At 46.2% G+C, this 16,010-nt stretch overlaps 2 protein-coding genes across 7 annotated transcripts; one reads left to right on the top strand and one right to left on the bottom strand.

The window, feature by feature from the left end:
• Window positions 1-204: 204 nt before the first annotated feature.
• ATP5MC1 (ATP synthase membrane subunit c locus 1) lies at window positions 205-2,898 on the bottom strand. Of its 2 annotated transcripts, none has more exons than XM_030021160.2 (5): window positions 2,795-2,898; window positions 2,142-2,190; window positions 1,483-1,560; window positions 1,027-1,202; window positions 205-429 (listed from the first exon to the last, which is right to left on the bottom strand). In XM_030021160.2, exons 1-5 carry the CDS (start codon window positions 2,881-2,883, stop codon window positions 315-317), a joined length of 507 nt encoding a protein of 168 aa, XP_029877020.1. In that variant the 5' UTR covers window positions 2,884-2,898; the 3' UTR covers window positions 205-314. The 2 variants fall into 2 exon arrangements, with proteins under 2 accessions (XP_029877020.1, XP_029877021.1); XM_030021161.2 differs by having other exon boundaries at window positions 2,723-2,807.
• Window positions 2,899-3,610: 712 nt separating this feature from the next.
• On the top strand, window positions 3,611-15,588 carry CALCOCO2 (calcium binding and coiled-coil domain 2). Of its 5 annotated transcripts, none has more exons than XM_030021149.2 (13): window positions 3,658-3,730; window positions 4,105-4,272; window positions 6,562-6,750; window positions 7,104-7,206; window positions 7,584-7,717; window positions 8,445-8,570; window positions 9,049-9,176; window positions 9,288-9,378; window positions 10,181-10,303; window positions 12,196-12,291; window positions 12,965-13,106; window positions 13,511-13,548; window positions 14,057-15,588. In XM_030021149.2, the coding sequence occupies exons 3-13, from the start codon at window positions 6,571-6,573 to the stop codon at window positions 14,231-14,233; spliced, it is 1,338 nt and encodes a 445-aa protein (XP_029877009.1). In that variant the 5' UTR covers window positions 3,658-3,730; window positions 4,105-4,272; window positions 6,562-6,570; the 3' UTR covers window positions 14,234-15,588. The 5 variants fall into 5 exon arrangements, with proteins under 5 accessions (XP_029877011.1, XP_029877009.1, XP_029877013.1 ...); XM_030021153.2 differs by lacking the exon at window positions 4,105-4,272 and adding an exon at window positions 4,728-4,822 and having other exon boundaries at window positions 3,694-3,730; XM_041125388.1 differs by lacking the exon at window positions 3,658-3,730 and adding an exon at window positions 4,728-4,822 and having other exon boundaries at window positions 4,256-4,272.
• The last annotated feature ends 422 nt before the right edge of the window (window positions 15,589-16,010 follow it).

Raw genomic sequence — 16,010 nt, 5'->3', positions numbered from 1 at the left:
CATCCTCTCTTACCTAGCTGAATTCACATTAGTTTTCCTCCCTTTTCACCACCTTTTCATATTTCCCTTCTGCTTTATCAGTGAGTGCCCCCATACCTGGGATATCACTCTCTTCAACCAATACATCAACTCACCCACAGAATTCCCCACAACTGGACCAGGACATAAGAAAGAAAAAGAAAAAAAAAAAAATAAAACCACCAGTTTATTTAGAGAAATCTTTTCTTTAATTGTCAGTCTGGAACGCTCTGATGGAAGCAGACTCAAACCGCAGAGGACAGAGTGATGGAAGCCGCAGCCAGGACCAGAAGTTGTCACATAGCAAAGAGGATAAGGAATGCCACCATCAAACAGAAGAGACCCATGGCCTCAGACAGAGCGAAGCCCAGGATGGCATAGGAGAAGAGCTGCTGCTTGAGAGATGGATTCCTGTATGTTGTACAAGGAGAGGAACAAACCAGAAAGAAAAGGAAAAATACAAAAAAGGATCCACACTGAGAAAAAAAAAACCCACAAACAAACCCCAAACCAGAGCCCGTATCACAGAAAGCCAGGATTATGTCACATAAGCAATGGATTTTGGGGCACAAACCAGTTTTATGGCAGGCAACCACTGGCTGGAATGAGAAAGCCATGATTTTTCCCTGGTTTTAGCAACATAGACATGTTGAACCCTGAAGGCTAGTGTCACCTGCCCTGGCGGCACCAAGCAATGGTTCCTGCTAATAACTAGTGCTTCATTTCTTCTAGAGGCAGGCAGAGCTCCACAGAGCAGCTGCATCGTTCAGAAGCAAGTATGGGATGGATTCAAACAATTTAGGCACTTTCTTATTTATTTTAATAGAATCATGATTATAACAACCATTTTATATTCTGAGGAGGACTGCTTCAGTTAAACACATTTATCTCCTTATATACACTACACATGTGGAGCTGGACATATATTCCAGAGAAAGCTCTACTGATCTACCAAATTTAGTGCTGGAAGAAGGGAATAAATTCAAGCGAGCCTGGCATCTTACTTACCTGGCATAGCCAATGATCAAGCTGCCAAACACTGTCCCAATACCTGCTCCTGAACCAGCCACCCCAACCGTGGCAGCACCAGCACCAATGAACTTAGCAGCAGTGTCAATATCCCTGGAAACAGCACTGGTTTGGAACTCGCGGTGGGTCAGCTGTGGATGGGAAACACCAGCTGGCTGCAGGATACAGGAAAAAAAAAGATGCTAATGACACTTTTAATCATAAATATAAATTTTTTTTTAAAATAAAACATTATCAACATTTACCCTCTACCCAAGGCAGAGCAAAATCAGCCAAGCTTGCAAAGCCATCACCAATCTGGGCTAGAAGCTATGTCCTCGTATTAGCCATCCTCTTGATATACAAACTTACTCCTCCATCTCAGGAGAAACCATCACGTATCACAGGCAGCAAGCACAGAAATACAGGACCCAAGGTGCCACGTAAGAGTCTCACCTGTACAGTCTGAACCTCAGGCCTGCTGAAAACAGAGACTGAAACTGGTCTGGCCAGAGCCCTGGAACAGCACCGCAACTGGAGTGAAACACAGACAATTAACTCCTATAATTGGATGTGTCCACACTAACCCTCAAAAAAGAGCAGTTATTTTATGAAGAACAGCCTTAGAATTATTATAAAACATCTCAAGAATGAAACAAGACTAAAAAGCAAAGGCATATGCAAATCTAGGATATTTCTAGTTCAGCCAGTTGTATTAAGTCCATGAGTAATGGACCACACACTGCAGCACAACGAGTGTCTTATCTGCTACAGCAGTTCAGTCATTACTACAATTCCACACATTTTCCTCCCAATGCACACCTTGAGAGAAAGAGGTGAAGGAGTGTCTCTGTGATAGTTAACTAATCTTTGGAGAAGCCCTTGGGCCTGCAGTTCAGTGCACATCTACTAAGATGGTAGGTATCACCCTCCGGTCACCAGAGGTCACCTTGTTTCCCCTCCTTGTCAAATCCACAGTAAAATAAACCCACACGATCCCACCTCAGCTGAGGGTGTCCAGGACAGCATTTTGAACCAAGCATCACACAGAAAGACTTCACAATCATGTATCCCCGCTAAGTATTACTATACTCCTCTGAAGAAAGGAGACTTACCACAGCTGGAGAGCTGAGGAGAGCCAGAGGAGCCTGCATTTTGCTTAACCTATTACAAATAAAGACAAAAAGAAAAAGGAAGTGGGAATCCCAACGCTATTGCCGCCAGCCAACACCCCCCTGTCGGGACTGACACACAACACGTCTATCTGCAGCCCCATCCCTCCGCTGTGCCCGAGGCTTTTCCCCACCGCCCCCACGCACGGCTCCGCGTCCTCCCCCCCCGCCGCCGCCCTCCCTCCGTTAATCCTTCTTTGGGCCGTTCCCCAGGGCTGCACATTTTTGCCTTCCCCGACACGGTCGAAACCCCCACCCAAGAGCCAACCGAGCCCACCAGAACCCCGGGGGGGGGGATGCGTGGGGACAGCGGAGGCGCCGACGCTTGTCGCACTCTCCTCAGCTGCCTCCTCCCAGCGAAGGGCACCGGCACGGCCGGGTACCGACCCCACCGGCCGCCGGGGCCCAGCGATACCCCGCGGCCGGTAGAGCCTCCCCCGCTAACCGGCGAGGGCAGGGAGGAGACCGCGGTGGCCCGGAGGGAGGTGAGGGGAAGGCAAAGCCGGGCCGAGAGCGGGGCCCACCTCCGCGGGGTCCGCTCGGGCCTGAGGCGGCGGCGGCTGTGAGAGAAACTCGGCGCCCCCGCCCCCGCTCACCTTGCGGTGTCCCTCCAGCGTCCTCCGCGCTCATTGGCTGCCGCCGCGCAGGGCGCGCGGCATCCTGGGACAACATCCGCGCTTCCCATTGGCCGCGGACGAAGGAAGCACCTCACACTAGCTTCCGGGAGAGCGCAAAAGGGGCGGGAGGGCGGTGTCGCCACGCGGGGCCGTCATTGGTTAGGTATTTACGCGGCGTGCTTGCTGATTGGCTGGAGGCCGGGGGGGCGTGTCTGCCAGTGGACCATGAGGCGCTCCTTGCAACCATAGAGGTTACCATAGAGGCGGGGGAGTGATGGCGGAGGGGTGGGCCCGGCCGCCCCGGCACCCACCCCCGGCCCCGTTCCGAGTCTCTCCTAAAAGATCATTTTGAACGTTTAAACGTTTTCCCGTGGTTTATTAAAGCGCCCGGTTCAGCCGTGGCCGAACGTCGCTGGAATCGAGGTTTAGTGCCACCGCCCCATCCCCGGGGGAGGGGGATCGCCGCCCGGCCGTGGTGCAGGGCCAAGGCCCGGCTCCCTGCCCCGTTACCGGCAGCCTCAACCGCTGGGGACCACCGTTGCGTGAGCCGAGGGGAGGTGAGCCCTCCCGAGGCCTCCGGTGTCCCGGAGGAGGACAGCGGTCCGTTACCGGGACTTTTGCCAAATTCCCTGAGCTTTTACCCACCTCCCTCCCCAGGACAATCGGCCTCTGCATCCCCGGTTTCTCCTCACCCCCGCAACCGGAGCGCCGGTACGGAAAGGCGGTACCGGGGCTGGGGCGGGGGGAGACACACACAAAGAACGACACCCCCGCACCGAACTACAAGTCCCAGCAGCGCGGCCGGGGCCGCCCAGGGGAGGTATCCCGGGAATGGGGGGGGGGGGGGGGGCTCCGCCTTTTCCTGGTCCTCCGTCTCCTTCTCGCAGCCCCGGAGGTTTGCAGCCGTGCTTTTCGGTGAGTGAGGCGGGGGGCGGTGGTGATGGGGTCCCGTATACCCCCCTACCGGGGCTGTACGGGGGGGGGGGGGGGGGCGGGGCTGCCCCGCAGCGAAGCAGCGGCGACACTTTCGCTTTCGTTTTTTGATGGCGGAGCCCGGGGTGCCTGGCCTGGGGTGGGGGGGGGAACGGGGGGGACGGGGACAGCCCGGTCCGCTCCCCGCCCTCCGCCGGGACCCCACGTACGGGGATGCTAAGGGGGACCCCCCGTGGCACACGCTGCCGGCGGCGAGGGGGGGCTGCCCGGTTCATCCAGTGTCCAACGGCGGCTGGAAGTTGGTCTCGCTTGGGAAGGGGGAATTCCTGTTTTTCTACATCATCGGGACGCTGCAGGTTAATGCAAGAAGAAGACAGCAACGGCGAAAGAAAAGGAAAAAAAACCAGAGAGTCCCCGGAGAGAGCCTGGGCCGTGAACACCGGAGGAAGCGTTATTTATTCCGCTCTGCTCCCTGTGAGCCGCAATTATCCCTCGTTAGCTCAGCCCCGGGCTGGGACTGCCCGGTAAGCATTAACACCCCGAAGGTGTGGCTGTCCCCGTCCCCTCGGGCGGCAGCAGCCTGGCAGGGCCCCTCCTGATGACTTAAGAGCTTTTGGCGCAACAAAAATATGAACGTTAATAAAATGTCCTCGCCCCTCTACTTCCTGTTGTCTTTTCCTGGACGTGAACTGCAGACTGTCCTATCAGCACAACTTGGCACTGCCTCTGCATTTGTTTTCCTTCAAGATCACATGTATTTTCACCAAAGCCAACGGTTTTTTTTTTTTTTAGCAGAATGCATTGTTTTGCTGCATCCAGACACTGACTCTTCATTTTCTTTGCAAGTTAATTTTAACCCTTGTGGCAGCAAGGGCTCATGTCCTGTCCCAAAGCGATGCAATAATATGATTAACGTGCTGTCCTTAGATTTATTTTCTTTTTTTTTTTTTTTTTTTTTTCCTGTCTGGTGGCTGTCAAGTGGTCCCTGGTGTTCAGGAACTGCAAATCATAAGGCTTATAAGGCACATCAGGGTAGGAAAGTTTGACGTCAGCCAGATAAAGACTGAGGCTTAGGTGAGTCGCATGCCATTTCCTACACTTTACTGAGATAACTAAAAGTGAAACTGCAACCCTGGATGTCCTGGAGGATTGCACCACATCCATTTCCAGGGTCTGACCTGCCTTCCGCTCCCAGCAGGATGAATTATGAATCCTCCCAAGGCAGCCTGTGTCAGTGCAGTTATTGCTGCTCTTTCCAGCTGTGGATGCCTTTTCCTTTGCAAGCACAGCTCCGCAATCCCCATCTAAACTTCTGCTTGATTTTAAGGCTATTCTTTGGCACAGAATACAGACAATCTCCTGGGTGACACCAAAAAAATAAAGCAGGGTTCCAGAGAGTTCATTTCCATGTGAAACTTCTGGGTTGGAGATGACCTGAAATGCTCCAGTGGGATGGTTGTTCACGATGAACTTTCCCTCTGTTCTGAGGTCAATCCTCGCTCACTGCTGCTGTCACTAAGATCAGCTGAGAAGGTTCTGCTTTGGATTCCTGGAATTGAATTGTCCGGGACTGGCAGCAGGGTTTTCTCAGCAGTGATCTGCCCCTTGACAGATTGCCAGGGCTGAAGCCTGGCTGCCTGCAAGATGTAGTGGCAAAGAGGGTAATTTAGTGTTCTGTTTCCAGTCCTGCCTAGGCTCCTGGCAGTTTAGATACTGTTTTGATCGATGCACCCACTACATATTTATGTTGTGTGATTTGTAGTGTCACAATGCAGTGCAAAGTTTTCTGTATAGATAACTCATGCAAAAGCTTTAATGCTATTTTTTGACCCTGCTGTCATGCAACATATTCATTTCGATACTGAGAATCATCTTGCAGTTTCAGCGTAGCAGTCATGAGTAGCAAGGCTATAATAGCCTCATGACACAGGCTTGTGAGACAGAACTACGACGACCTGCCTAACCAGGATCTCCTCCGTTTGTGCTCTTCCATGGGAGCTGAGCTTAGCAAGGTACCTCTCTTCCCATGGAGCCAGGAAGTTGAAGATGAAAGATACTGTATTTGGAGGTCAAGTCGTTGCGTTGGATTTGAATGCAGAAAGCAAGCAGGCTGCTGAGTTTGCTTATCACCAGCATGAGTGTGTCTTTGTCTCGCCACAGTCAGCCCGTGAAGGTGGAGTGTGTTAGGGCTGGGAGTGCACGAGTCTTGGAGCTCCTAGCATGATAGATTGTAAGCTGCTGTTTTCATCTTGTACTACTGTCGGAGCATTTCACTGATGGAGTGAAACCTCTGTTCTTCTCAAGCAATGTGCTAGTCTCCAGATTTCAGAAGAGCTAGATATGGTGGGGATGTGCCTGGAGTGTCAAATCACATTAAAAACTTGATGTGAGGCTGCATGTGGGGACAGCGGCATTCCAGCAGGGTCTTCAAGCATGGGATCCCACCAGCAGGCACACGTGCTCCTGCTGCTACAAGGCACCACTGCAGATCTGTAGGATAGTCAGCGGGTCTGGTTCCTGGGGTCCCACGCAGGAGAGGGGCTGCCGTGACACACTGGCAGCCTCAGAGCACCAGGCACCGTGGCTGGGAAGCAGCAGTCAAGCTGCCGTGGATGGCAGGAGCAGCCTGGCCACGGTGGCAGGGACACCAATGAGCTCCTGTGCCTTGCTGAGAAACCTTGGTGTGTGCGTAGGGGGTTTTGGACCTCACAGCTACGTCATTCCCAAGCTGTGCCTCTTCATACCCTTCACGGACACAACTATGTTGGCAGCATCTGAAGATGAGATAATCCCCTCATTCTTTCATCTTGTAGACTTCCACAATGGACGAGACCGCAGACGAGCCTCCCACCTCCGCCGTCCTCTTAGACAACTGCCACTTCTCCCAGGTCATCTTTAACGATGTGGAGAAGTTTTATGTTCCCGGAGCAGATGTAACATGTTATTATACCCTCACACAGAACATCATTCCTCGCGGGAAGGACTGGGTGGGCATCTTCCGGGTGAGTGAATGCTGTGAAAACAGATGTGCCAAGTACGAGAAAGCAGCAGCAGGCAGAAACAAACAGCTTGGGCTTTGATAGAACAGGGTTGGGGAATTTTTTTCAGTAATAACCTTGTGTAATAGAACATCTTTATTGTGCCTAGGGACAAAGTGCCAGACCTGTTGTGACCCAAACAGCTTCAAGGCTAATCAAACACTCTGAGTATCCTTTTGTGCATAGACCACAACTCTTAGAAGTTAGGATATCAATGCAAAAGTCCTCCCAGTAACTGATCTATGTGGAAATACAGTCCCAGTACCATAGGATAAACATGAACTTTGTGATGCCATATAACAATTTTGCTGTTGCAGGTGGGATGGAAAACAACCCGGGAATATTACACATTCATGTGGGCTCCTCTGCCCGATGATGTCCACAGTGACACCGCTGTGCAGCAACAGATCCAGTTCAAAGGTGAGTTGGGAGCTTGCATCACTTTGGGGAATGTATGTGCATGTGCCTACACAGGCACACACACACAGACTCCCATTTTGCTACCACTAATGAGCGCTACATTTGGAATTACAGAATATCTGTAGGACCATGCTTCGGGACACTTATTTCAAATCCCATAATAAATCACAAAATTTTGAACATGTTAAATTCTGCCATCCTGACTGAGTGATATGGTTTGTGTTCCTATCGCTGGCACAAGGGATTACTAAAGGTGCAGGAACAATACTGAACTAGGATGTCTCAGTTTTCTGAGGTTCTCACTTTCTGTGCTATGTAGTTAAGAGTCTTCAGTAATTAGAAGCTGCATATGATGGGGTTGTTGTGTTTGTCTGAAGCTTACTACCTACCAAAAGATGATGAATACTACCAGTTCTGCTACATCGACCAGGATGGCGTGGTCCGTGGAGCCAGTGTGCCTTTCCAGTTCAGAGCAGAGACTGAGGATGATATCCTGGTGGTTACCACACAGGTATGTGTCCTCTCTTCCCCTGCTTTTTACTGCTTCTGCTTTTATTGGCATATGCTCACTGCTAACATGGAGTGATCCAGTAGACTGGATGCCAAGCTAGAACTCAGCAGACTTGGATTCTGTTCTTGGCTTTGCTACTGATCTGTCACACAAATTTGGGCAGCCTTTGTTTCTCTACCTGCCGTTTATCACTTAGATTGTGAGCTCTTTGTAACAGGGAGTGACTTAGACATAGTGCTTCAGGGCATTTTGAATATCTTTAAATGAAAATGTCGTTTTCATGGAAACAGCCTGCCATTAGATGGGAGTAAGAGCACGCACATGGACAATAATTGCAGTGCTGTGAAGTCAAGCACTCTTATTTTGCAGTGTCTTGTGTGCAGCCCTTTTGTTAATGACTAAACTGCACACGTGGTCCTAACCTAACAAACTGGAAAAAGCCTCAAAGCTCTGCCTCTGCTGACTTCTGCGGTCACAGAGGGCATTGAGCATCTCCAAAGATCAGGGGTAGTATATGCTCAGTATTCAAGAACTGCGTGGATGGTCAGCTTTGGACACACTGGGGAGAGTGAAGTAGCAGTCTGGTCTCTGCTAGCAGTGAAAGCACGGGGAGGTACACAGTGTTCCCTTTTGCAGAGCTCATCTTTCTTTGCTCTTCACACTGTGCCATTTGGAATGTAGCTTTTCAGTGCTTCTGTTATGACCAAACAACTTTGTGGCTTGCCAGGGAGAAGTAGAAGAGATTGAACTACAAAACAAAAATTTGCGTAAAGAAAACGAGGAGCTGAAAGCAAGCTGTGCAAGTCTCCAGAAACAAAACATGGATCTGCAGGAAGACCTCAAGAAGACACAGGTAAACAAAAAAGTTAATATATTAAGTCAGAAGCTTTAAGTCTGAAAGATGAAGAGGGACTGAGTCAGGTCTTGTTCCACTGTGTGCTTCCAGGAGAAAATTAAAGAGGTTTCTCCCCACGTTATCTGTTTAATCCTTTACCAAATTGTACCACACCTTTACTGTGATAAGAACAATAATGATGAACGAGAGACATCTTCAGACGCAGGAGTCAGGAACTTACGGGGAGTGTTCAAAAATGTTCTATAGGCTGTCCTGAAATCTCATTATCATTATCTTTTCCTCCTTCAGTTTTGCTCGGGACTTAATATAAATGAAATGGGGTCTGAAAGAGTAGTCAGGATGCAAAGGAGAGAGTTTCCTCCTTCAGATGGGCTGTCTGGAAGTGTTGCATTTGAGGGTTTTTGCAGCTCCAGTGCAGAGCAGGACTATTGCTTTGGCCCTGTTTACCTCTCGTCGACCTCACTGTGATTTTCAGGAGCTGCAGAATAGTTTAGAGTCTCTAAGGAGCAACACAGAGACACTGGAGCTGGAGCTGAATTCCCTGAAAAAGGAGAATAAACGCCTAAAGGAGCTGGATGACGGCAGAGAGGCAGAAGTGCACCAGTAAGTGTATTTACAGCATATCTCAAACCAGGATTTCATGTAAGCACCTTGCCTCTATGGATTAAATTTCCATCAGTGAAAGTATGGTGTGTTTTGATTTGTTCTGAGTAGACTCAAAGAACAAATTCAGAATGTGACCTCTGACAAGGAACGCGTGGAAACCGTACTGAAAACAGCCCTGGATCACATGGACCAGCTGCAGGTAGCAAACATGTAGCTGCCCTCCTTTGCTTTTATGAACTGTCTCTGGTGGAATCAGTTTCCCTCTGACAGAGAACTGAGCTGTCTTGAGCAAGTATGTGGTATATGACTTTCTTTTTTGATTATGTGAGTTCTTTAAGAAAATGTCAACCTTTGATAACGATTTGACCTCCAGGAAACCTCAAAAAAGCTGTATTCTGGAAGGAAGGGTAGAGGGGGATGTGCTAAGAGAAACTGTAAGGATTTTATTTCCTAAAAACATCCCCTTCGCCTGCTCATTAAGTTGGCCAAAATCAGACTGTTGTTTACCTCCTGCTAGCTAAGGATCCAGGCAGAAAACACTTGTGTTTTGAAAAACATTCTAAAATTATGTTCAGTACTTGGGTGAAAACAAGACTTCTAGCTGGGAGATATGTGAAGAGAGAAGGTAGGCTGAAAATAGCTTGATTGTTAGGTCTGGGACATGGGAAACCCAGAACAATGAGCTAACCATCTGGCTATAGAGTCTCTGTTTTTCTCTTTGTTCTCTGACTTTCCAGACTAGAAGTGTCATGTTGAAACTTAGAAAGCTGTTCAGAGAACGTAGGAATGAATACTGTGTTCTGACAAATACATCAGCTCCAGTATATCCCCATGTAACTATCCTCAGTTTCTACAAAGGTTTTAATGGAAAAACGTTTACAGAAAAAAAAATTTAAGCAGCCACGGGTTCTGGAGCTTTGCCTTCTGCAACAAAAGGTGCCTGTGCTCCTCACTCAGAGCTGTTCGATTTTCACTTCTTGCACACTCTTCTTTCTCCCTAGTCTCAAGTGTTGAGTTATGAGAAAGAAGTGGAAAACCTATCTCATATCGACCATGACAAGACAGAGCAGCTTGAAAGTTTAAAGGAAGAGAATCGCCAGTTACGCATGACTAGAACTCAACAGGTAAGGCCTTCCCTGAGCATCACAGTGCTTGGGGGAGCCAGGGCAGAGAGGCTGAGGTGTCCTTGGCAGTGAGCACGTTCAAATATTGCTCAACCTTACGAGAATTTAAGGGAATGCATGACAGAAAGAGAAATGTCCATGGTGGCATGGGTGTCCACATAGATGGTTCTGTGAACACACCATCTGACAGATTCTTATAATATACATACATTCTTATAGTATGCACATATGTTTTAGTTTTGGAAGAAACATCTGTATAACTAGACATTGTAATTCTGATTCTCTGTAGCGGGAAAATTCAGTCTCGATCTCTTTTGAGTCAGCTCCAGGGATAAAGTAAATCAGTGGGGAATTCAGGATTCATATTTGTCTAATTGCAAATCGTTGCATCCCAGCAAAATTGTTTCAGGACTAGGCCTTATGGGTAAATAAAACAAGTTACCCTAAATCTGCCCAAACTATATGCTGTTGATTTTACCTCCAGCATGAAGCTGACTAGTAACTGGTGTGAGGCAGCAACCTTGCTGGTCTTGTCTCTGTTGATGTTTTTGTCTCTTTCTCATCTTTAATATCTCAAATTTGGCATTTTATAATCAATAAAATAGATGCAATATGCTCAGAATGCACGAAAAAAAAGCTGTAAACAATACAAAGTTTCTGTTCTGTAGTTTGGTGCTCTGCCCCACATCCTTCTCCAACGCCTCTTTGCAGCTCTGCTTGTGAAAAGCTGGGATTTCTGTGCAGGAGGAGCAAAATAAGGAGCTTGAACATTGCAAGGAAAACTTGAAGGGGTCGGGAGGCCAAACTCTCACTTTGTCTGTCCCACTGTCTGCAGAATGAGCAGGTGCCCAGCATTTCTGGCAGTGCAGCTGGGGAGATGGTCCCAAAAGTGCTGAGCACAGAGCTCTGCTGTATTATATGGAACCGGCTGGTACCTGTGTAGGGGAGCTGAGATTCACTGACAGCACTGTTTTCCGCCTTCTTTCGATTTGCAGAACCATCACAATTTCCCTATGATGTTGCAGATGACTATGTGTATAACAAATTTAAGTTTATGGACAAAAGGCTTGCTTTTCTTAGGTAGCTTCTGCAGACCTTTTAGAAGTAATACACAAACCTCAGCACTGGAAATCACTCCTTGAAGGAATGTGAAGGATATAAAATAAAAAAGCAGTATGCTGTGGTGTTTCTTTCTACTGAAGAAACCATCATTGGCAATGACTGAGGCCGCCACTTCATCTTTAGCCTGTTGCCCTAAGTGACCTTCTAAAGGTGCTTCTCTCTGTACGTGCTACTCAGGAAGCTTTTGGAGGCTCTGCTTTCACTTTGGCATTGAAAATTAGATGCCTGAAATAGATGGTGTGATTACCTCTGCTGTGATACCAAATGTTCAGGATTCTTAGAGTGATACTTTGAGAATGACTGCAGAATCCCTAAGTACTCTAGCTTATCTAATTTACTGATTTAATTCAAGAGTCAGCTACAAGATTAATTCCTAAGGATGTACTGGCTGTCCACCGTCAATGCAAGTCTCACAGCATCAGGAAACCTGGCAGACTTGGATAGCTCTCACCTGCCAGGGTGGATTTTTCAGCTGTATGAGTTCCTTTTCTTCAGCCTCCCTCTTTGTTTAACCTGTCATGTGTTCCCTTCGGAGGTCGTGTCATCTCTCATGTTGTAATGAAAATGCACAGCATAAGTGAGTGGTGACATGGAGATATCCTAGGTGACAAACTATGAAATGGTAAGACTCCTATTAAAAGTGAAGGGTTATTTATTGGTAATAAATGCAGCATGAGGCACCTAGTATATGACAGCTCCGGTGCTTGGAGCTGTCATCGTTTTATTTGCCAGTTGCCCATGATTTACCAAATAACACTCTTCCTTCATAGCAACAAAACCGTGACTTGATGAAAGAACTTGAGGAGCAGAAGCGTTTGTTTCAGATTCTGCAGGCAAAAAAGAATGAAGCTGATGAGGAAAATCAGGTGAGTATTTGGCACAACTCCCTCGCTTTTCTCCTGTATTGAATATGACACTAATGTCTCAGTCCAGTGTTCAGTTCCATTAACCCTTCTACCAAACGGATCACTAGGATCTACCAAACGGATCACCTAAATCACTAGGTCTGCAGGCACCTACAAATGACTCTGTGCATACACTTGCAGTATGTTGTTGCTGCCACATCTGTACAGCCTAAGAGGAAGGTTCCAAAAACTTGCACCTTTTTCCCCCACCACAGAATAGACTGGTTTACCCATAATAGCATGGGGATTTTCAAAAACTCCTAATGTTAGCTTAATTCTGACACCACTGAAATGAATGGACTTACTCATTTAAATGGACATAGCCTTTTTGTCTGGTCTAAGCAATGGCTGCTCAGTTTTGTTCCTTACTCTGCATGACTTCATGATAATCTTTTGTCTTTTAAAGTGTATTACTCTGTTGTGATCATCTTGTCTGCCTTTCCGAGCAAGCCACAGAATAGATCCTTGCCCTTCCTTACCTCACTTTCCCATTTGGTCAAGCAGCTACCTAAAAGAAGTTCAGAGCAATTTTCATTTGATATAAGAGGATCTATGTTAGTGCAAAGTATGACTTTTCTCTGAAATGGTCTCCTGAGCTTCTGGAAATTCATTCTGCCTTTCTGTCCCTTTGCAGAAACTCAGGAAAGAGAACGACAGACTCCTGAGGCATCTCTCGCAGGCTAGAGAGTTGTCTCCCTTCTCTGTTGTTTCACAAGCTCAAGCTCCAATTCAAGCTCCTGAAGTAGGAGGCCTTCTGTTTGGAAATCCATATTGTGGTGAGATTACTTGGCATTCTGTCTGAAACCACAAATACATGGCAGTTAAAGTCTCAGCAAATTATCCTCCCTCTCAAATTGAATGCTGTAAAAAAGACATTATTAGCAGCACCTCTGTGCAGCTTTACATGTGTGCAGATGACTTGGCAGCTGCGAAATGCTGCCAGGTGTTAAGAGTTGACTTAAGTGATCAGCTGTCTGTTCATTTTCTGCCAAGAGAGACAACTATTAGCTGGTTTATTCAGCTGTGAGACAGCTAGTTCTGTGGCTTATGTCCAGTTTCCATAGTCCTAAATACAGAGGTTTAGATCCAGAGCCACATCCTCATGTTTCAAGAATTACTAGTTATCAGCACATTACATTGTTAATCATTTTGCTGTGGCTAAATTGACTTCTTTTTCCAGCTACAGGAACAAACGTGGGGGCAGAAGCTGCAGACATAGTAAGTAAAGTGGACACGACTGGACATGAATTAGTGGTTTGAAACAAAAAGCTCCAAGTTCAGTTCTGTAGCCAATTGTCTACTTAACTGGTTGAGTCCTGGTAAGATAGCGGATAACAAAATGGAGCCATGTATGCTTAACATGTAGAATTAATAAGAGTTATATGTCTTAAGGGAGAGAAAGGAAGCTCTGTTGACCTTAATCTTTAAGGACCAGCTCTTGGCCGCACCTAATGTCAGAATGAGCAGCATGCAGCTGCTAAATACCTTATTTCATATTGGAGACATGGACATGTGCGATGTAGGATGGAAAGTTAAGAGTACCTCTCAGAAGCTCTTGACTTTGAAGTGCTATTTAGAGAAGCCTGGAGACATTTGAAAACTTGAGAGTGTTAGAAGTCAGAGAGACTTATCCAAAAGTGATAATACCTGGCTACTAAACTTTTCTGTTTCTTCTCTTTGAATATAATTTTTAAACTGACTTTATTTGCATTGCTTTGTACTTCAGCTTTCTATAAGGAAATGCCCCATGTGCGATGAAGCATTTCCTGAAGATATTGAAACAAGTCAGTATGAGGCCCATGTGCAGAGCCATCTTCTGGAGTGCCCACTCTGCAGTGAGACCTTTGAAAAGTCCAATAAGCAGGTGTTTGAGGACCATATCTTTTGTCATGGCCTGGAATAATTCTGAATCCGTATCTGCTCTGTAGAATAGGTGGCAGAGGCCGCAGTATAGAATAGACCAAAATCACTGTCTAGGCTTAATTCATGCTAAGATCACCCAGACAAGACTGACTATGCCACTAGTACTGTAATTCTGAGCTTTCTGTTCCATGCAGCGTATGACCAGCACATAAATCAGGTCAGACATCCACATCCTTGGATGACTTGCTCCGTCATCAAACTTAAGTCCTCTGTCTTGGATCAAGTCTATCTGCTTGTTAAATGAGTTACAAATCCTATAATTAGTAATTTAGTTGAATGTGGTACCAGTTCTTTAGAACAGGATTGACCATGTAACTGTTCATTCAAGTAGGGATCCAAGTGATGGGATGTAATACAGCAGTTTTCTGTACTTGGCTGATACATCCCTATTATAACGGTTTTATTCTTTAATATAGCACTGTGATTGCTAACCAAAGACTGGAAACATTGTATAATCTTTCAGGATCACACCTTCAGTCCTGCTCAGCTTCTGGAATGCAGAATGAATTAATAACAAGTAAAAAAGTCTAAATAAAAATACATCTCTTCTTTCACCGTCAGTCATAAAGCAAGTGAAAGATACATATTTATAAGGAGACCAACTACCTGTTTGCAGATCTGAAGGTCTAGGGCCCTCCTTCCAGCAAAGTAGGCAGCACGGCTTATTCTACAGTGAGGTGCGTGCAGTTTTCTCCATCCATCTCAGGTTGAGGGAAACCTGAAATTTCTGGAACAGGGAAGGTCAGTATGGCATGGAGCCCATAGAAAAGCAGTAGCTGAGTTGTCTTGGCAGCACAGAGAATAAATGGTCTCTCAGTCAGAAACTGGGCATCCTCATTTGAAGGAAATTATTAATTCAGATTATTTCTCTTTTGTGTTTCTAAACCTTCTTGATTTAACAAGAAGAGCCTGTTCTCAACCCAAAACATTGTGATTCAAAACTAAGTGCCTTGGGATATTACAATGCTTTGTGCACAGATTATCCAGTTACTATTTTTATTTCTGCTTCAGCATTTTCAATTTACGATTAACAGCTCTTCTTTCCACGCAATCACAAATGGGGAAAGGTTTATTATCCAGCTGTATTAGTCTGTGTTTCCTGCTGAATATCTGAAGCAATAGAAAATCCTAAGAAGTTTACATAGAGTTTTAAGAATATTTAGAGTAACAAAGACTTCAAAATGTTTTACTGTTTTGATTCTACACAAACTTTTTATCAATCTAGGTTTAAATAGAGTATTTCTGTCCTGAGATGTACTATACTGGTAAGCATTATTTAAAAAAACCTGTAAAAGAAAATAACAGCAAACAAAAATAAAAGCTATACGGAGAAAATCTTTGAAAAAGATGCCTATGTCTGTTCATTCTTAAAGAAATAAGTTGGAGGAAGTGATGGGGTCTTAAGGGGGCTATTTGCAGGCTTTCAATTACTTGCTGAAGCTTCTAACAAAGTACTTAAAGCACCTCTCTGAATAACTTTTAGCAAGCAACATAGTATCCCTACGGGTAGTGAGACTGTTTCTGTTTAACAGAAAGCACCTATTTAACTGGTTGATCCTCAGTGGCTCCTCACAGCATGGGAATGTATCATGAAGGCCAAAGGATAGTATGGGATAATGAGAATGAATGAGGAAACTAAAATGAGCTGTATGGGATCTGTTTGTTTATATCCATTCCCAGTAGCACTGATCTAAAAACCTAGAGCTGGCTGAATTTCTTCTGTGTCGTAGGAACGTCCAGCATATCAACACCGTTTT

This window comes from Aquila chrysaetos, chromosome 8 (genome assembly GCF_900496995.4).
Source record: "Aquila chrysaetos chrysaetos chromosome 8, bAquChr1.4, whole genome shotgun sequence".
Taxonomy (NCBI): Eukaryota; Metazoa; Chordata; class Aves; order Accipitriformes; family Accipitridae; genus Aquila; species Aquila chrysaetos.
Note: the sequence above shows the minus strand (reverse complement) of the source record. Positions and strands in the feature narration are given on the sequence as shown.

Excerpts from the sequence above, each read along its gene's own strand:
- CALCOCO2 (XM_030021151.2), top strand. The coding sequence starts at position 3,647 with ATGGGGGGGGGGGGGGGGGCTCCGCCTTTTCCTGGTCCTCCGTCTCCT. Across the intron at positions 6,751-7,103 it reads ACTGGGTGGGCATCTTCCGG|GTGGGATGGAAAACAACCCG; the intron begins GTGAGTGAATGC and ends TTGCTGTTGCAG. Across the intron at positions 8,571-9,048 it reads AAGACCTCAAGAAGACACAG|GAGCTGCAGAATAGTTTAGA; the intron begins GTAAACAAAAAA and ends TGTGATTTTCAG.
- ATP5MC1 (XM_030021160.2), bottom strand. The coding sequence starts at position 2,883 with ATGGGAAGCGCGGATGTTGTCCCAGGATGCCGCGCGCCCTGCGCGGCG. Across the intron at positions 1,203-1,482 it reads CTGAGGTTCAGACTGTACAG|CCAGCTGGTGTTTCCCATCC; the intron begins GTGAGACTCTTA and ends TGTATCCTGCAG. Across the intron at positions 430-1,026 it reads TTGATCATTGGCTATGCCAG|GAATCCATCTCTCAAGCAGC; the intron begins GTAAGTAAGATG and ends TACAACATACAG.